Genomic DNA, 22,259 nt, shown 5'->3' with positions numbered 1-22,259 from the left:
CTGTGCACATTAGAACAAAACTCGTTATCTTCGACGCTGTACACACAATATAGATTGGAATTAATTTAGCAATTTACTCGCGACGTTGTTTTTGCCTTGTTGAAAAGTTGAAAATGTCGTAAACAAATAAAGAATTACATTTCATTAAATGGTAAAGAATAATTGACAGTTTTGTTTTTGTTTTAATCATGTTCTATGTGCATGGCAAGGACATTTCTAAAGCGTGGTTCCCACTAGGACGCAACGAAACGACGTATTGACGCAAAGTGCTGTATTGCATAATCACAAGTGGGAACCGACGACGTAACAATGCTGCAAATATCGCAGGTTTGATTTCACGCAGGCGTTCAACCGTTGCGTAGGTTGCGTCGCTAGTGAGAACCAAGCTTAACTATTAAATCTAAACATCAAACCAAGCGGGTAGATGCCCGTGATAATATTCATTCCAAATGTATTGTATTTGTCAGCATAATCAAGCTTGGTTCCCACTAGCGACGCAACGTAACGCAATCTGCACAACGTAATAAAATGCCCTTCTAATAATTGTGTTTGCCCCCGCCTGCCTGAAATCAAACTTGCGATGTTTGCAGCACTATTGCGTCGTCGGTTCCCACTTGTGATTACGCAATACAACACTTTGCGTCGATACGTCGCTGCGTTGCGTTCTAGTGGGAACCACGCTTTATATTTAACTAACGCCAAGTACCGTACGCACATCAAAGACAGATACCGAAGCAATGCAGCATTATATATATTGTAATAATACATAATTTATTTCTCGTACTTCGTACGTCAATCCTCTAATGAATATCAGTTTATACCCGAAAGAAATGAAACAATAATAATAAAACAAAATTAAAACTACGGAGGCTTAATAAGAACTTAAAGGAACGTTAAGCTTCCGTACAAAATAGTGACATTGCAGATGTTGTCTTTTTTAAGAAAATAGTACAGTATTTACAATTTACACAACTTCTAAACAAGATATATTATAAGGCATTAATAGGATATCAAATTCAAAATAAAATGTATATGTTAATGTTAGTAACTGGTGCAGAATGGATGGTGTGGAGGAAATACAGACTTAATTGCATAAAATAATTTTTCACTAAAATCTTGGTCTCCACCGGGTTCGCAAAATTAGTATTTAGAGTGTTATTATTATTAACAATTTTATGAGAAGAAAAATATCCTATATCAACAACGATGAAAATGTTTTCACTGCACGAATGAAGCTAGTCATATGATTATGTGTGCAATAGACAGGATTGATGGGCACAAATGGATAACAAATAATTATATAGCTGTCTACACCATCAAACTAGTGTAAAAAAAGTGTGATGTGCCCACATATGATGGTAGTGATATACCCAAAGATGGCAGTGATATGACATCATCATGTCCATATATGGGCATATAACATTTTAAATAATTATTATTAATTAAATAAATTATAAAATTACCAGAAAAAGGAAAAACTATAAATTTAATACGTGGTAAACAAAGATATTTTTCTTCTTAAGCTCTGTCTACACTATCAAGCTTTATGTGTAAAAAAAAAGTGATGTCACTACCATATTTGGGCACATCACACTTTTGTTTTGTCAAACTAGTTTGGTAGTGAAGACATAGTTTTACTGTACAAACACACATTAAAAGTTAATATTGTGCTTGTTAACATTTCTGATTTAAACTTATTTAAAAGAAAAACAATAATATGGACTGGAGGTAGTAGTCCAAAATGGAAAAAAAAAAGTATTTATTTACATTTCTTCAAATGAATGGTAAAGTTAAAAACAGTTACTGGACAGGAAATATGAATAATGTTTTAATAATACTGTAATATATAATAACTAGAATGAAACAAGATAATAAACAAATTCCAATATCAAATTAAATATTTGGTAAAATTACTATGGTTAAAAAAAGATAAAATAGACATAGATAAACATCTTTCCGAATTGGAAAATATCCTGTTTCCTTATAAATTACAATTATTTAATATTATTGCTTAAAACAAACTTAAAGTTCACATTTAATTAACCTACATAATATAAACAAATTTCTTATTTAAAACCAAAAGGAAATATGTATGTGTATTTACTGTATTTTGATATAAATTTTAATTTTAACGCTATCGTTAACAATATTCGGCGATCTTCTACGTAAACATTGAAATGTTAACGATTTACAGGAAAAGGTACTCGCTATCGTTATCATTTCAACTTGACGATAGCGTCGAATAACGTTGACAGGAAAACAGGCTTAAGAGACCACATATGTCATAAGTCCTTAAAACTATTCTATTTGGAGGATCACTATTTAGTATATTTTTGCACTACTTTAAATCAATGTATGTAGATTTTCTGTTGACTGTGTAATTATACGATATTATATGAGTGTGTATGTATAACTATATATATATACCATGATTACATTTCTTTAGTTTCAATTTAAGATATGTACATTTAAATGAAGCACTAAATAACAAAATAAACAAAAATAAAGAAAAGTTGTAATATTCATAAAACAATAACATAATTTTAAAAAAATTCTATACAATGGCGCTTGATACCTTAAAGCTCTGTCTACACTATAAACTAGTTTGACAAAAAAATGTGTGATGTTCCCAAATATGGTAATAATATACCCAAATATGGTAGTGATATGACATCATCATGTCCATATAATTGGCATATCACATTTTCCGTCACATAAAGTTTAATAGTCTAGACAGAGCTATAGAGAGACATGCACTGCACTCAAGATCTCTTTACATTTTGTAGTAAATCAGTGATTTGGTTGAAGTATGCAAACCTGAGATTCACTTCTGTTATTCCTGATGTAATTAACAATTTATTTTTATTTACACTTACTGTACAGTATATGTATGCACATTTACACCAGCGGTGTATAAGATGTTGACGTACTAGTAAATTTTTTTTCCACTGATAATATTCCAAAAGAACAATTTGTAAACAAAATTCCATAATTTCATCAAATTCTATTTAATAAAATATATATAGTAAAATAAATTCAAATTATTCACTAAAATAACTTTAACCTTTAAATTCTTTAACTCATGCAAAATTTATATTTATTAAAATTATATTACATAATTAACCATAGTTTAATAAGTCGTATTGCCTATACTTATTTTGTAGAACATTATCTCTGAGAAATTGATTAACTAATACATTTGTATTTCCTATATTAATATAAATGTATGTTTTTACAAATAAATATAGTTTAATAGAAAAGATGTTTATTAGTAACCACAATGTTAATTAGGCGACAATTTTAAGAAATCAAGCTTATCAGGCACAGGTATAAATTTGCATTCTTCGCAATGTAACAATAAGTAATAATTCTCACACTTCTATATTTATCAATTGATATTTTCAAACACATTTGAAAGAACTTTCCCTATTTGTTGATATGAGTATTAAGAGTATTTGGGGATTACCACCTATCTGATAGGACAGTGATTAATTTACTATTGGTAATCCTTGGCTACATTGCCTAAAGACATAAAAAATAAAAAGTATTTAAAAAAAAATCATATGGAAACAAATGCTTATCAACCAAGTCTCATTTGACACTAGGTCGGATCAGGATTCCAGACTTTTGGGATTGAAAGGTAAGTTAACCACCAAGTTCCACTACCCTATAGCTCCACTAAATTTGAATTTTCATGGCAGTCTGAATTACTATTATTGTTAAAGAACCGTTTAATTAACGTTTTCTAGGGTTTAAACCTATAAATGTCATGTTTAATCAACCATGATTCAAATAATCAACTTAAATACATATTTTCTTATATTATTATATTATTATTATCAAACTGCATACAATGTCACTCTATTTCACCAGCCAATTCATTAGTGATATGCTGTACTCATCACTGAGTGTCATATTAGCGACGTTGTATTGTAATAGTAATACAGGTATTCCACTACCGTATATTTAATACACTGATAGTGTTCCAATTCTGATCCTAACACTAACAATTTAAAAAAAAAAAAAGAAAATGAAATGTTCACCAACAGTACACCACCAATAAATTAGGTAACTTCACACATACACAGACACACATAACAACTATCATATTGACTCAGAATGAAACCAACTTTTGAGCACATATCTTCTACCCAATCACAGTGTAGTGGTTGGCCTAGTATCCACATTGATCTTTTTTTTACCCCCTGCCAGCTCATAAGTGATTACAGTACATAATAGTACACAACTCGCGCATTTATTTTTTTTCTAAACAAAATGTTAGTCACAGATTTAGTTGAAGTTTTTGAATAAAAATGGCGTCATGACTCGAATTACAACTAAAGTTTGGTTTAAGAATACCGGCGTTAGTCACAAATTTAGTTAAATAAAACTAAAGTTGGGTTTAAGAATATGGGCGAAGTTTTACATAACTATATTTTTTTAGCCCGTTATCTTTGGAGTTCTTTATTTACAATCATCTCTCAGCACCCATTCATCTATAAAAGAAGATGTGGCAGAGTCAAAGAATTTTGAAAGATTTTTAACTAATGTTTTAAGAAATCTGATATGTTAATGCTATAAATCATTAAACACACACTCCAGAACATTTCCTTAAATATAAATAAAATGTCTACATAGCTCAATATACACATACATACCTCTGGCAAATTTCAGCAGCTATTATTAATTAATTCTTCACATACTAATATCTAAAATGTAGTATTTTAGGTCACCACTGAAGCATTTAATATTAACCTTACTTTAAAACAATTAATAACAGATGCAATTTTTCCTCCTCCACACATTTTTTTTTAGAACTGTAACATCTTTTCACTAAATGCCCACATAATTAACTTTAGATTTTCTTCTTTTACATGATAATTCCCCAAAACCTAAGCCAATAGTACATGAACTCAAAATCAACCGTTTTGCAAAGTTGGTTTTCCTAAAGATCACATAAATTATAAGGTCGCTTTGAAAAATATTATGGAAAATTTAAGAGTTAAACTGTTTGTATCGATGGTGATGGGCAGGTACTAATGGTCCATTTTGGCTACTAAAACTAGTTATGGGTAAAGTAACCTAGGTATATGAATATAACAGCAGCACAAAAAAGGAAAAATAATCTATGTCAAAAAATAATGGCAAATTCGGGTCAGATAGGTATCTACAGCTCTTTGGGCAGTAACATTGGTCAAACTAACAATAACCCAGGATCGATCAGTAAATATTGGTCCATTGGCTAGTAAAAATAGTCCTGAATACATAACAATGGACAATGGCTACTACTAGCCCTCCTGCTTAATATCAGATTGAATACCTAGCACCACTAGATGGTAAATAAATACAGTATTCTTACTAATAATCTCATCTTTGCTGGAAGACTTAATAACAATTACATAATTTCATACAAATAAACTCAATGAAAAGTGATATGTTGGTAACACAAATTGTCCAATACAATACAAGTGCATATGAACATAACAATATTGCATTTGATAGTTAAAACTTAACATTTAAATATTAAAACACTATAAAAATAAAAACAAAATAAGTAAAGAATGATGTTAAAATGCTTGCTCAATGATTTCGTTTTTACAAGCATAAGAACTTCAATGACATAATGTAAAATGAGAAAACGTGAAAGTGCAAACATGAAAGTACAAAATATATACTATTTCTCTAAAGGCCAATTTACACAGACAAGCAGTAACAGTAAACGGACAACCGCATAGCTTGTCCCAGATAGGATCTGTATCTATCCTGAATGGGTTTCCACTCAACCACGTTTTGTGTAAATGGTTATAATGAAAAACATAGGTTCTATATTTTTGTTTCCGCTTACCGTTACCATCGTCTGTGTAAATTGGCCTTCACAAGTTGCAGATGATTTTGGTCATAGTTTATCGAGCATAACACGCCTACTGAAGAGGATGATTGACATTTCTTATTCCTTATTTTCCTCCTGCTAAAAATGTAAAACAATGAAAATGTGAGAAACTGAAGGAGGTAAAAGAAAAAAATACAGTTTTTGAGAACCAACGAAGTGTTCCCTTAATAGTGGTTGGCCGTAGTGTTCAAAACATGTTTTTCCTTATTCATTTCATAGGAGTCTCCACAAAAATCAAAATGACAGCCATTAGGTGAACTTCAAAATGCTGTATTAGTATTCCTTGACAATCAACACCTACATCCACAAAAATCATGTCTATATATGCTATAGAAGCTGAGATACGAGCACAAATCTGTATTTTGGGTGAACTTCAAAATGCTGTATTTGGATTCCTTGACCCTCAAAACATACACTTTGCCACCAAAATCACTTTCATACATGATGTAGAAGCGGAGATATGAGCAAAAATCTATATTTTATGGAGGCGGATTTCCCCAGGCCAGATGAGCTGGAACTTTTTTTGGTGGATGAATAGACACCATATGACACAAATCAGTTGAGAAACACTTGTTTCTATTATTTGTTACCTACCTCTTGTCCTGCATCAAAATCTGCATCTTCTCTTTCACGATACTAAAAAAAAAACAATTGAAGCTTTAACTACTAAATATGTAAAATGTAAAAACTAAATTATATGGTCACCCTATTAATGGCAAACTTGTATGTGTACTGTATCCATACCTCAGGATTTACGTGTATGATATTAATTAGTAGAATATTTTTTTATAAACTTGGGGACTCAAATAAATAACTACTCATTTTTATGCAAAACTTTTTTTTATTTTTTTTGTTTGTTATTGTTCAAGTGCAAGGTGTCGGTAATAGATTGAAATAATTTTAAATGCAAGTAGAATTTATTTGCGGAACTCTTAAGGCCAATTTACATAGATGAGCGGTAAGGGTAAGCAGAAAACAAAAATAGAGTATCCAAGTTACTTCTTATGACTATTTACACAAAGCTCAGGATAGATACAGATTCTATGTGGGATAAAGCTACTCAGTTTTCTGCTTACTGTTACTGCTCATCTATGTAAATTTGCTTTAGGCCAGTGATGAGGCTGCACAGGATTGTGCAGTAGTTTCAATTTCAATTCTAAGATCATTACAAACACTGCACTTCTAAGATGTATTAAATTCTCGCCATGTCAGTGACTTTTAACAAGTTGTAACATACATTGAATTAGTGCATGTTTTCACACATGTCGCAAACCTTGTGAAATCTCGGGAGAAGTATTGACATTGTATAGTTTTTTTTTTAATTTTAAGTGTCACATTCCGATACTTTTAAACAGGTGTACTCTGATGGGTCAGTTAAATACCAGGACAAAAACACACGCACAGTATGATCGCAGGACAAAAGAACTGGTTTGTTTTTATCCCGGTATTTCCAAAGGATTTTCACATAATTGCTTTCACACTACATGAAGCTGGTTACAACTTTTTACAAGTTGTTACTTTTTGTAGATGTGAAAAGGGTATAAAGCCAATATTAGCAACCATTTAAGTAAAAATGAATTACAAATAAAAAACATGTATCACAGTAGAACAATCATTTTCTCACCTCTTTGTTATTTGCATCATCTGGATCTTCAACTGCAAAAAAAGATAATAAAAGTTATTTTATAATATTAAAATATATAATAATAAATAATAAAACTATTAAAATAATAAACTAAAGAAGATATATAGATAATATTGAAGAGATGATGGTTGGTTTTGGTGTTGAGGTTGATGAGTGGAGTTGTAACCTAATCGATAAGATGCTCAGCTACCGATCTCATTGTACTGGGTCCAAATCCTGTCTAAAAACAACTGTACTCCTAAAGATTTAAGACTTGTTTATTTAGAGCATCTTGTGTATGTTTGTCTTGTGAGAAGGATAGCAAACCTTGCCATTGCCAGGACAGTGACTATCATCAATAATATGCCTAAATTGAGAATTATAATGATGTTGTTGATGACAACTATTCTCAACACTAATATGATAATAGTGCTTAAAATAGATGGGTTTGCTGGTAATTATTGTAATAAAGATAGAATGACAACATTTAAGTCCCATTGACACAAATTGGTACCAGCTACCCCGCATTGGATACGTGACAATAAATAAGTCATACGTGGAAACTTGCAGAAAGGTGCGAGACAATGCATGACACATGGGCACACATTTTTAGAATAATTTGTAAACTGTGCGCAAGTATGTGTGCAATGGTCGCAGTTGTGTGTGTCATTGCAGGGAAATTGCATGAAGTTCACAAATAATTTATGATCATAATTTGCACACTGACTGCGCATATGTCACAGTTGGTTTCTGAATGATACGCACATAGGTTGCCCATGCAGATCATGTGACCTAGCGTGACATTTGTGACATATGCATGAAAACATGTGGTGCCATCACATGACTTGTATTGTCACGCATAGAATGCTGAAAAGTTCAGACCAAAATGTCAACTGGGCATTACAAGTTACAATAGTGATGATGTTGATAACATGCAAACAATGATGGTGATAATGGACAATGTTGATATCAATTGTTTTACTAATATGAGTAAAGACATACATCATTGCAGTGATGATAATGATGTCATTTTTAATATGGCACCTACAGTATGAAGGATGAGGTTCTGATTGTAGACGTAAGACTACTGTGATGATAAAAATAGTGATGCTAATATGCCACCTATGAAGGAGATGAGACTGTTGATGATGTTGATATCATTTGTTCTGATGGTAGGTGTAACACTGCTATGATGATAGAAATAGTGATGCTAATATGCCACCTATGAAGGAGATGAGACTGTTGATGATGTTGATATCATTTGTTCTGATGGTAGGTGTAACACTGCTATGATGATAGAAATAGTGATGCTAATATGCCACCTATGAAGGAGATGAGACTGTTGATGATGTTGATATCATTTGTTCTGATGGTAGGCATAAGACTACTGTGAATTTGATGATAGAAATGGTGATGCTAATATGCCACCTATGAAGGAGATGAGACTGTTGATGATGTTGATATCATTTGTTCTGATGGTAGGTGTAACACTACTATGATAGAAATAGTGATGCTAATATGCCACCTATGAAGGAGATGAGACTGTTGATGATGTTGATATCATTTGTTCTGATGGTAGGCGTAAGACAACTGTGATGATAGAAATAGTGATGCTTATATGCCACCTATGAAGGAGATGAGACTGTTGATGATGTTGATATCATTTGTTCTGATGATAGGTGTAACACTGCTATGATGATAGAAATAGTGATGCTAATATGCCACCTATGAAGGAGATGAGACTGTTGATGATGTTGATATCATTTGTTCTGATGGTAGGCGTAAGACTACTGTGATGATAGAAATAGTGATGATAATATGCCACCTATGAAGTAGATGACACTGTTGATGATGTTGATATCATTTGTTCTGATGGTAGGTGTAACACTATGATGATAGAAATAGTGATGCTTATATGCCACCTATGAAGGAGATGAGACTGTTGATGATGTTGATATCATTTGTTCTGATGGTAGGTGTAACACTATGATGATAGAAATAGTGATGCTTATATGCCACCTATGAAGGAGATGAGACTGTTGATGTTGATACCAATTGTTCTGATGACACAACACTACAGTAATAATAGTAATGGTTAACATTAAGAACAGGTACATGACATTGTGATTTCCTATTATATTGACGTTCAGTTTTAATTCTTCAAGGTACTATATATGACCAGTATATTGAAACTGTAGGTGTAAACATCTGCCTAACGGTGGCATAATAGGGAGGTTTCGCAACCTTACGAATACGATAACGAAAACGGATACGTCATACATTTGTGAAACTTTTGAGCTGATCCCCATTTCATATTCGTAAAGCGTATTCGTGTTGACGAATATCACCAGTCATATTCGTAACTACAAAACGAGTATAGTTTTTGATCTATTTTGCACATTTTGCATTTGAATTAGGAATGATTCATGATTATAATATAATTATAGATTTATTGAAAGTAATTTACTAAAGTAATTTACTAAAATGCCAGGTCAATTTTGATAAATAGCAGTTTTTAAAGTCCTCACTCGCTTTGATGTTACGCTAGGCCTAGACAGCCAAGCACCAAGCAACACGTACCTGCGCTTCGCTCAAATTTACCGCAGTCATATTTTGGACGCGCCTCAATATTTCGTTGCCATGCGAAACAGATTTTTTTATGGCTTACGAAAACGAATACGTGTGCGTGACGTATCCGTTTTCGTTATCGTATTCGTAAAAATGCGAAACCTCTCTAATATAATGTTTATATGTGTGTAAAATGTTTCATAAACAAAATGGAAAGGAAAACACAGTGTATGGAACAGATTGGTTAAAATCCCTTAAATTATCCAAAAACAAGTACTAAAAGGGACATATATATATAATAAAATAAATAGTATGTATAGCAGAATAGTTCATCCACAAGCATTAAGATAGGGAGTGATGCCAGGATCCTACTGTCTACTTGTATCATAACCAACACTTTATTGGTACTACCTGTAACATGGTAAAATATTTCATCCACAAAGTTGTATGAGACGAAAGTGATACCAGGGATTATTTAATACATCAGAGAGGTTTCGCAACGCTACGAATACGATAACGTAAGCCAGTAAAAATCTGTATCACGAAATATTGAGGGCGGCATCCAAAATATGACTGCAGTAAATTTGAACGAAGCGAAGGTATGTGTGTTGCTTGGCTGCCTAGGCCTAGCTTAACATCAAAGCGAGTGAGGACTTTTAGTAAATTACTTTCAATAAATCTATAATTATATTATAATCATGAATCATTCCTGATTCAAATGCAAAATGTGCAAAATAGATAAAAAAGTATACTCGTTTTGTAGTTACGAATATGACTGATGATATTCGTCAACATGAATATGCTTTACGAATATGAAATGGGATCAGCCCAAAAGTTTCACAAATGTGTGACGTATCAGTTTTCGTTATCGTATTTGTAAGTTTGTGAAACCTCCCTATTGTGTACTAACTACTAAATTCCATTATAATAACTAGCATGTTATTGCTATTGCTATTATACTATACGATATATATGATACTCTACTACTGTAGTTCCCCCAAAAGAATGCCAAAATGAAGAGTTGTACCGGACAATGCACTCTAAATGCATTGAACAAATGAAAACAGGTAAGCTGCATGAACATACAAATACAACATATGTTCCATAAACAATTTTAAACAGCAAACAGTTATAAAGAAAATATTATTATTACCCAATACAACTACTGTTAACTAAAGATGATTTTTAAACAACCAATATGGTTTAAAGTAAAATTAAGAATATCAGAAATTAATATTTACCAAGCTTAAATATGCCATCTAAAAATCAAAATATATTAAACAATTATGTAAATATTATAAAAAATATGCATAAAACCAGATTTCCTCTTTGCCTTTGTGTTCATGAAATATCATATAAACATATACACATAATATAAAAGAAATAGCTTTTAAAAAATATTGTTTATATGAACGATCCCATGTTTGAGTATAATCCAACCCCTAATTTTTCCCAAATGTATGCAGTATATGAAACAAACTAAAAATAGATTTGAACTTGTCGATTTGACGAGTTAGTTATCCGCACAACAACGCCACGTGCATGTACGCTAGAAAATGCGAATGAATAAAATCCATTTTTTTTCATTCGAGTGGTCATATGATGACGTCAGACAACTTGTCAAGCAACAAAGTTACATGAATTCATAACTACAACTCATTAAGCCCGGCGCACACTAGAGCTTTTCGCTGAGCCAACTGGCACGAGTAACACTTGACTCACAGTGTGCGCCAGGGAATTCGTGAGGAATCGGCCATATAATCAAAAACTTACCAGGCACTTGAGCTTGTACATCTTGGTTTTCTTCATTTTCTTCCTTATCCTAAAATAAAATAAACAAATAATTAAAAATTAATTTAGCTTTGCTTCAGGAATTATATAGTAGCTCGAGAAAAACATCATTTCCTCATGGATGTCAAATCTTATATTTCACCTCTAAGCAGGCAATATTTGTATAATACTTACTGCTTGTCGTTGACGTTCGTATGCATCATCAGCCTGGTTGTTATGTTCCTCAGCTTCGAACATTTCTGTAAAATAAACATAAAATTAAATTAATGAAAATCTATTAATACGAACAATGTACCCAGGCCAGCTAATGTTACACACTTTCATCTTTCACCTCATGAAATTAATTGCCCCATCGCACTCATAAACATTCATTATTCATTTTGTATATATATATACTCTCTCAGAATAGATACTTTACATTAACCCAAGAATGTTCAGTTAAAACTGGATTAAGATGTTAAAATAATAAACCAGAAAGGGTACACAAAAACTTGAAAGTAGAATAGTATGTACATGTTATCTCAATTTTGTATGGTAGAAATGCTGTGAAACCCTTACGTGAACTAAATAAAACAATGTATGACATCTCATATTCAGGGGACACTCCTATTCAGTGGACACTCCTATTCAGGGGACACTCCTATAAAGGAACCACTTGTTTGTCTCCCTAATACTGTATACACTATATATATATATGTGTGTAGGTTTTGACAAATGTCATAATTGATCATCCAGTTTTGGAACAGGTGAACTCTTTGCACCAACATATTTCACTTACCTTGTCTGCGTTGTTCTTGTTCTTGTAAGTGCCTTTCTCTTTGCTGTTGTAGTTTTTCATTGTAGTCCTCATCTTCTTCGTCGCCTTCGTTGTCCTCATCCTCATTGTCTTCTTCATCCCCTTGTTGTGGTTGAATAGCAACCTGTTGATCCGCTACTTGTCTTTGATCTTCTCTTTGTCTAATCATAATAATTGTAAATGATTTCTTTATAAATTGTTAAAAATATATCAATTTATTCCCAGGATTTTTTCAAAAAATGGCAAAAACTCTTAAAAGAAATTAGCAAGGACAAGGAGAGATGTCCTGGATCTCTTACCTAGCTATAGCATTCTTATCGACAGGGTCATCATCACTATTTTCCGCACCATTGCCACCATTCGCAGCTTTAGATTCACGTTCATCGCCTTCAACTCTTCCATTACCTTCGTCTTCCTACAAACATAAACAGACTTTTAGTCTTAAGAAAAAAATTTAGACATACATTCATAAAAAGTGTTTGTACTAGAGCTTGCAGTAGACCAGTGCCGTAGCCACGAGAAAAAAAGTGGTGCGGTGGTTTCAAGAAAAAAGAACAATAAAAAAACATGGCCACATGGTCTCAAGACAGCAATGCATTTGTATGCAAACTTTAAATACAGTTAGCATGACCCTTCCTTTTCAGGAAACACTCTTATTAAGGGTAACCTCAACTCAATATAAAAGTAGACATACCTGTTGATAATTGTTAGGGTACATTTCTTGCAGTCTCCTATCCGCTTCTTCTGGATCTAAACCTTGTGCCAGCATTACTTGTCTAGCTCTTTCAGCTGCCATTAGCTTCTCGTCTCTTTCTCGCTCCCTCTGTCTTTTCTCATCTCGCTCATGTATTCTCGCTTCCCGTTCAGCAAGTTTTTTCCTGTATTCATCAGCTTTCTGTCCGTCATTGATCTCATCCTCCTGCTGGTTCCCGTTTATTGCATTTGCATCTGGTTGTCTGACATTACCTTTGTCTTCATCCTCATCCCCATCTTCTTCATTTACATTTTCATCTACTTCTAACTCTTTTTGTTTACGTATATGTTCAAGACGTTGTTGTCTATAATCTTCATCTTGGTCTCCTTCATTCCCCTCCTCCTCTTCTTCATCTTCTGCATCCTTCACAACCTTATTTTCATCATACTCATTTCCTCGTTGACCTTCTTCTGCAAGAACTCTTTGCTCTTCTATTTCCCTCTGCAGCTCAAACTGTTGTTTTTCTTTTTCCATTCTCACTCTCTCTCGTTCTTTCTCATCAATATCCATCTCTTCATCATCTTCCTTGTTCTTATACTTTCCTTCTTTTTTTTCATTCTCATCATTTTCTTCTTTTTCGCCACCACCCTCTTCATCTTTATCTGGAATTAGTTCCTGATTTCCCAGAAAATGCTTTTCAATTCCTGGCAAAACTGGCACCTTTGCAGCTTCATTAGCTGCAGGTACAATTTGATTATCTGGTATTCCAAACTGTTGCTTCTGTCCTAAAGTATTCTTTTTAAACTTTTCGTAATAAATCTTAAAGTCATTTCCTTTTTCCTGTTTCTCTTGTTGTCCAAATTTTTGCTCTTGTTGTCCAAATTGTTGCACCTGTTGTCCAAATTGTTGCGTGTTTACGGCAAATTGATTTAGTTGTTTAATGGGGTCTTTTGGTAGTCCCTGTAGTGGTATTCTTGAGTCTAGTGTTAATGGTTTTTGCTCTATATGGCCCAATTGTTTATTTTGCAAAACCTGTTGCTGTTGACCTGCTAAATTTGGATTTGCTTGCTGAATTTGTTCAATTTGTTTCTATAAAACAATAACATTTTAAAAATGTAATGTTGTTTTCTTGTGATGTAATTAGCAGTTATTGGGAATGATCAGGTTGTAAAGTTGATGTTTATATGTATAATGTTTGATCTCTAGAAATTTAAGAAACCTTTGGGCAGTAACATCAATCAATGTCAAACAAACATTGTTTGAATAATGTTCCAAGTTCTTTTTCATGCACATTCACATTTTTTTATACATCACTAGTCTGTCTACACTATCAAATATTCTGTCCATATTGGGCACATCACGTTTTTTGTCACATAAAGTTTGATATTTTGATTAAATTTAAATGAATTTCTTACCTTTAGGTTGATATTAAGTTCTGATAATTCTTGCATTTGATATTTCATCTTATAATTCTCTTGCTGAGAGAAAGAAGAAAAAATTAAGGTACTGTAACAATATTTATTAACTTAACCTGGCAAAACTAGATACTACTGTACATTATAATAAATAACACATTAATAAAATAACACAACTGACATTTATAATGCAAAAATAAAAATAAAAATTTGCCAGTGGGTTGGAGAACTCAGCCCAACTGAACCATGTTGACATAAGGTCTTCGAGTAATTGAACGCAACTAAACTCAAACTAACACAACAAAATGTTGACATACTCACAGTTGAGTTAAACATATGAAAAACTTTGAATTTAATCATGCATGAATTACGGGTAATAGTTTTTAGCATTACTGTGATGAGAATCTTCATTTCTTTTACATTTAATGTTAAAATACAAAAAAACAGTTTAAAATTTTGTTTACCTGTTGGGCAACAAGTTTATGTTCGTTGTCCATGTTCAGCTCAGCCACTCGATCCCTGTCATTCTTATGGTACTGAGCCTGAGCCTGGATTGCTTGTATTTGTTGATTGGCTTGACTGTTTATATTACGAACTCTGTCATTATCTTTTTGCAGCTCATCAACAGTTTCTGAAGTGATAAAGAAATGTAACAAAAATAATACATTTCCCTACAAAACATTGACATTTTGTTTTTGCTAGTTACTCAAGGTACAAAACAATTTTTTGATAAAGCATTTTGGACTTTTGTACTTTATACTAAGTACATTGATAACTTCTAGACCACCAAGCTTATGCCAATGGCTAGGGGCTAGCTTCAAGCCCAAGCAGCGGGTACTGCACCAAAAGGATGACATTTGTATTAACTACTGTGGATTACCTGTAGTAATCAATTCTATAAGAACCTATAGTGGATTCCTATATGGGCAGTTTTGAAAAAAATGGCTCCTTTCAGTTTTTGCCTAGTATAACTAAATTGAAGCCATTTCCAGATTAGAGAATTATTCTGAAATATGTGCAAACATAATACTATTTTTGTGTCAAAAGATTATCTTCTTTTGTGTTTGCAAAAAAATATTATGCCCGATTATGATGCAGAAATAGTCAGGAGTGTAACACTTTTTTTGGACATGAAAAAATGCATATGCATTTTCAATGATCTAGTACACTAAAACCACTCCTAAAATTTAACTGACAGATGCATATTCTGAAAAAGTAAATTGTATAAATTTAAAAAAAAGCAATCATGATGACATTTATCTTGTATACGTTACTTAAAATATTTGATATGACAATAATAAACCACTTTTTAAAAAGCGAGGACAAATTGCAATATTTGGAAAAAATATAAAAAATATTAAATAAGGTAGGAAGTTAAGCCATTTTTCTTTCTTGAATGTTGACAGTAGTTGTTGTGACACTCAAAAATATGATATTGAATGCAGTTATCAATTTAATGAATGAATAGTTCATAATTGCCTATCAACTACCCCAAAATGTCAGGAGTGTAACATGGTTAAACTATATTAGAATTGCGATTATTTGTATTAGTACAGTATTTCCCATTAGAATTGTAATGTTTGTGTAAACACACATCTTTTTTACCACTATTATGTCTACCTCTTGATTTTGAAGGGACTTGTTTTGCTCTCATAACCATGCTAGAATAGTAAATACTAATGTCAGGAGTGTAACACCCCACAGAGCAATGTACTGTATAGCATTTCAATAGCGGAACACTGTATTGCCATACCCTGTCATACGAAGTCCAAACTTTCAGTATTTATTGGTTTTACCAAGTTGTCATTTAAAAAAATAGTTACAAGCTTCTGTACAACAGATTATTTGAAAAATAAAAACTTTTACCATACTGGTTTTAAAACATATGATTTTTTTTTTATATTTATTTTATTTTTTCTACTTTTTTCTACTGTATGTAAAAAAATTGTATTTTTTCTGTTATCCAATTAGTATACTGACAGTTGAAACTTACAAATATTGTAAATACTAATAAATACTTATGAAAATCAAAAGAAGTGTTTACATATTTTTCTCAAAAAATAAAATTGTTTTTTTGTATTAAACATGTAAAAAAAAAGGTTAATCAAATTGTTTTGTCAGATCCTTGATTTGTTCCCTAGAATTTAACCTTGTGTCAACATAATAAGACATAAATGGTAGTAATATATGCAACTTTCATTTTCAGAAAAAAAAATCAATATGTCCCAATTTGAAGCCATTTTTTTCAAAACCCATATGACTCAGTGTTTGTATTATAGAAACTAAACTATAAGACTCAATTTTGACCTATAGGATTTTAAAAGACAAACTCAGAATCATATTAAAGGATGTTATAAAATCCTATAGGATTTTGAAAGACAAACCCAGAATCCTATGGGATTTTAAAAACAATTTGAGAATCCTATAGTTTGTTTTAGAATCATTTAGGATTTTCACGGACAAAAGAATCCAGAAGGAGGAACAAAAAATCAAGGAAAATAGCGAGCGATATAAGTCTATAACAGTTAACACACATATTATTTTGTTTGTAGCTAAATTGAAATAAACACTCTCAGAAAAGTGAATTAAAATATTCATAAAATTACATATATTTGGTTAAACAGCTTAAAATCTTTCGACACAAAACCATCATCAGGCCAAAAAAAAATGTTGTTGCCGTTTGTGAGCCAAACGGCAATTGTGAAAACAAGGGATCCAAGTTTTAACTAAATAAACGCTTTGATTACACAGTGGTCAAGACACGTTTTTTATTAATAGTTATCACCCTCATCATTAATGGACTCTACCAATGTTGATCTGCAAAGAACAGATAGCACAAAGTTTTTTAGGCAGTGTGTTTTGGTTTTACTGTACAGTTCCACGATCTGATTACGAACTTGTTAAATGATTTAAAAGGCATGGATTCGCCAAGCAAGTAGGCCAATACCTTTAATAAAAATTTACCTAAGATTCTTGTATGCTCTTTTGTTCAAACTTTTTATTTATTTAGCGATAAACCACCCGTTCCAGCATGCACATTACGTGAAACAATATGTTAACTCACGTAATGTAGCATATAACTGGGAAATAGTTTATTTCGATCTTGATTGTTTTTGGCTTTAAAAAGCACTATGCTTCAAAAAGATAGGCCTACGTACTAAATAAACTTTTGTTGAAACAATATTTATAGCTAGCGTGAGCCTAGGGTGCTATGAAAAGTGTTTTTAAATATGGTCTTTTTGTACCATTTGTGTAAATTGTTTATTTTTTTTGCCGGCAACACATTTTTGGTCTGGGGAAAAAAAAACTTTTAATACCAACCAATTTTTGGAATTTACCCAAAACGTGGTCAACACAATAGTTTTTTTTTGGCCTCATCAACCATTAAACATTTATAATATATAATTGTTGGAAAAGTGTGGTAAATCAATAAATAACATAAATATATTTACCTTGTAAAGTTGCAAGATCTGCTTTTAATTCACTAACGTTTTGTTGATGCTCAAACTTTTGACGTTCATGATCTCCAACCAAGTTTTGATGCTCAACTTTATGTGTATCAAACTCTGCTTGAATTTCATCATGACGACTCTAGTGAAGAAAAAATATAATAAACATTCAATATAGAAATTGGCTTGACATTGGCTATGAAGTAGTAAGACCTAATTTACACCTACAGTACGATTTAGGTCAGGCCAGCCCAGACTCGGCAATCAAAAAGTGTAACACTGAGGTTAGGCCGGCTCTGGGACTGTTTCTTGAGGTGGGTCCAGGAGCGGCTTTTACTTTTGTGCAGACCAATAGCTTAAGAAAATAAGTAAATGAATCCCCAGGGCCATTGTTTGGAACACAAATGTAAACACGCTAGGATCCTGGAGAGGCCCAAGACCCAATCGTAAGTGAAATGGGGCTTAAGTCAGTCATACTTTTGTAATGAAAAAATGTAAAGGTTTCATGATATAGATACCACAATCACTTAAATAAATCTAGTTTTTTTATGGGGATTAGGAACATGTGGGTATGGACAGGAATTATGAGTGGAGATATACAGGTTTATTTAAATACAAATAATGAATGTTTGAATTGAATGGGTAGAATACTTGAATGATTGAGACTGTTGATTAGAACAATATGCCAACTCATGGTGCAGATCAATTATGGTGTCATATGAGAATTACAGTGTCTTGCTCTGGCTATTGAATAGAACCATTGAATATCACTTTTACCATTCAATGGAATGAATTCCGATTTACTTTACTTACCTTAAGCATTTTATGTTGTGCATTTAAGCTATTGTATTTATTTAAAGATTCTTGCTGGAAATAAAAAAAAAAATTTTTTACAGAAACAGTTGGTATACAATGAAAACATTCAAATGAGTCGGTACAAAGTCTTAGTTGTAGTTAGCAGTTTGTTTGTTGCAAGCCCTGGGTAGTACCAGAAGTAAATGTCCGAATTCGGGGTACAAGGAATATACGAAATAGTGAACTACTGTAGCTTCATGTAGACGCAATTACTTCAAAGCTTGCAAATAAATAATGTATATATTTATATTGTGATGGGTGCTTTCCTTTCCACAAATTTGCATAGCTACTTCAGGTGCAATGTGCACCTTTTATTAGACATAGTGTGGACACACATCGTAAGCTGCGTCCATTTGTGTTTGACTTTACATAACTAAACGTAGTCCAGAAGGCCTTAATATAATACTGGTGAAAATTATAGGCCCAAATTTGTAATGCTACTAGTACTTAATATAGATCAATACAAAATCTTGAATCTTTAAGAAAATAGTGATACACCTTGTATTAGCTCAGATCAGCAGTAACGTGTACATAATATCATGGTTGCTGCCACAAAATAGCCACTAGTGTAAAAATGCTTACCTTAAGTTTACTCATTTCTACATCGTTATCTACAAACAAAACAGAAGAAACAAAATTTAGAATTAACAAATTAATTCTCATGGGTGTCACTAATTCTAAACATTAAGACACCCACTAACTTCTCCAATTCACTTCCATCATCAGGCATTCAAAAATATATTGACACCCTAAAAAAATAACTTAAGATAATTTTGTTTTTAATGTTACATAAATGATATTGACATTGAAAAACACCAGAAGCCTATTGCCTGGAAGGAAGGCAATAGTTTTCTGGTTAATTGTAACTGTTTAATGTTTTGGTGGTTAATTTTTCGACAATCATTATTTTTATTTATTAAAACTACAATACCAATGGTTGGTATATTCAAAGTTTGATTTCATTCATCTTTATTTTTCATGTTTTGGAGGAAAATGCATCTTTAATGAAAGCTATAACCACCAACTTGAATTAAATTGTGATGTCAAAGAATCTAGCAGTAGTAGCCAACTTCTGAATAGGATTTGTAATTTGCATGTAAAATGATTCAATATCATCACTACACACTCAACACTTTAATTCTTAGGTAAGCCCACATCTCAAATTCTTTGGTCAATGGGAGGACGAGGCAAGATGGGCTATTGTCCAACAGTCATCATCACCTTCCTTTAAGCGTGGTTCCTACAAGCAACAGGACGAAAAATGCCTTTCCAATAATTACGTTTTCCCCGTCTATTTGAAATTAAATCTGCTTGGCTGCGAGCATCAACATAGTACAGTAGACTTTGACCTGGTTCACCCCCGCGTACTTCACTACACGCTGTACTATGCCTGCGCTTTTGCGTGAAATGGAACTTATTTTGTAGCGATGTTTGCAGCAGCACGGTCACGTTGTCGCGTCCATTCCAAGGAAAAACAATGCAACTACAAATATTTGGGCACATCACACTTTTTTTGTCAAACTAGTTTGATGGTACGTGTAGACAGAGCTTTAGATGATACTGTTGCAATCACTCACCTTCTTTTGTACGTTTATGATCAGATTTCTCCTTTTGCAAAATCTTTTCTAACCGTGATCGATGTTCATATACAACTGAAAAAAAAATGTATTAATATACTACTATACAATATCTTCCAACAGTATCAGAGAGCAAAATGAAATTCAGATTAGGCGCTCTAGGAGCAGCTACCTGGAAATAGAGATATATAGGCCTAGCTAGGCCTAAGCCTTAAGGACTACTTTGGCCGTCAAAATCCTTATCTCTCTGATCAAACATAACTCATTTATATTTAATTATTACAACATTTTTGTTATGTAATGAAATGCATCCATAAAAACGTTATATCAAAGCTCTGGTTTTAATCAAGTACTGAAAATACTTTTTTTAAATTGTTATCATTCAAAATAAAATGAAAAATGTACTTCCCAATAGAGACTATACAGTAGGCTAGTAAACTAAGTAGTATGCCGGCCTAGCCTACCCCAATTAATTAGTACTAATAATATTACTTTACAGGTAATAACTAAACCTTTTTAAAAAGGCCTAGCACTGTGAGTGACTATTCGGTGAAAAAGATGAGGAAAAATTGTTAAAGAAAGTGAAAATATTAAAATAATCTTTAGCTAGGCCCGGTCTTTCTTGCCCAGCTCTCTATAAAGTGTGCCATATAATTGATTGATCCCTCCCTTATATGAAAGGCCACCCTCCTAGGCTAGGCCTAGCTTTTGACTCGGTAACTGGAGCATCGGAGTACCTTGTAACTGGGCTGTGAGTGACTCCTGTTGCTGTTGGTACTGTGTAGACCTTGCTCGAGCTTCTTCTAAAGTATTTCGTAATTGATAGTGTATAAAACATCCATAGCCAAAACAAATAAATACAAATACTATAAAAATTGTTTGGGGCATGCTTTTTGTTCGTCTAGAATGCATGATGGATAAATAAAGCCAAAGTACTCATCAAAATACACAGGTTTTATACAACGTCTTTCCCAGGGATTCTTGTGTAAATTTCAACCATTATTTACGGTCACACAACACACAGAGCAGATTCAATGAAAACATTGTACACGTTGACAGCAGAGGTCATAGGTCATACTTAAATTGAATACTACAGTACTGCACATGCGTAAAACATATAATAGCTTTTTCTAAAAACTTTTTAAACATACGGTGAGATTCGTTGTAGGCCTACAGTAGTATATTTTTATGATTTGTATAAATCGTATTTCTAAAGAGCTATAATGCAGAAACTCATAAATATAATTCCGCCCTGTTATTAGACAATATTATATTTATTCATCTTTTCCATTCCATTCATTTTATACCAATCATTTTTTAGTTTGGTGGGCGGTACCATGCTATTAAAATGATTGGTTTAGTTTTTGGTTTACAAAGTTCAATAATTACTACTATCTCAAGCTCCATTTTCATGAAATCATTTCTTAGTTTACAAGTAAAACATCCTCCTCTATTTATATAAACTATTTATTTTTTATTCTAAATTGGTTGTGCTTTATTTTATCTTTATAAATTATATTTAATGTTTAGGCCCTATGTCATGTTGTATTAGTGTGAGGGTCCCTATGATTATCTTCGGCTGGATGGACCACCCTCGTAA

The 22,259-nt window shown here is 32.5% G+C and overlaps 2 protein-coding genes across 3 annotated transcripts in view; one reads left to right on the top strand and one right to left on the bottom strand.

Annotated features, from left to right (window-relative positions):
* The window catches only part of LOC144858790 (YEATS domain-containing protein 4-like), a 163,466-nt gene that overhangs the window by 56,414 nt on the left and 84,793 nt on the right, over positions 1-22,259 (top strand). The window lies entirely within an intron of this gene.
* On the bottom strand, positions 222-21,665 carry LOC144858737 (uncharacterized). Of its 2 annotated transcripts, XM_078714840.1 has the most exons (16): positions 21,397-21,665; positions 20,660-20,734; positions 19,665-19,693; positions 19,041-19,094; positions 18,231-18,369; positions 15,243-15,409; positions 14,779-14,841; positions 13,364-14,452; positions 12,969-13,084; positions 12,652-12,830; positions 12,048-12,112; positions 11,856-11,904; positions 11,324-11,341; positions 7,515-7,546; positions 6,485-6,526; positions 222-5,968 (listed from the first exon to the last, which is right to left on the bottom strand). In XM_078714840.1, the coding sequence occupies exons 1-16, from the start codon at positions 21,569-21,571 to the stop codon at positions 5,948-5,950; spliced, it is 2,313 nt and encodes a 770-aa protein (XP_078570966.1). In that variant the 5' UTR covers positions 21,572-21,665; the 3' UTR covers positions 222-5,947. The 2 variants fall into 2 exon arrangements, with proteins under 2 accessions (XP_078570966.1, XP_078570967.1); XM_078714841.1 differs by lacking the exon at positions 11,324-11,341.

Source organism: Antedon bifida, chromosome 2, assembly GCF_963402885.1.
Source record: "Antedon bifida chromosome 2, ecAntBifi1.1, whole genome shotgun sequence".
NCBI classification, from domain to species: domain Eukaryota; kingdom Metazoa; phylum Echinodermata; class Crinoidea; order Comatulida; family Antedonidae; genus Antedon; species Antedon bifida.
Note: the sequence above shows the minus strand (reverse complement) of the source record. Positions and strands in the feature narration are given on the sequence as shown.

Coding starts and splice junctions, on each gene's coding strand:
- LOC144858737 (XM_078714840.1), bottom strand. CDS start 21,571: ATGCATTCTAGACGAACAAAAAGCATGCCCCAAACAATTTTTATAGTA. Junction 18,370..19,040: donor CACAACATAAAATGCTTAAG/GTAAGTAAAGTA, acceptor TTTCTTCACTAG/AGTCGTCATGATGAAATTCA. Junction 6,527..7,514: donor ATGATGCAAATAACAAAGAG/GTGAGAAAATGA, acceptor TTTTTTTTTTAG/TATCGTGAAAGAGAAGATGC.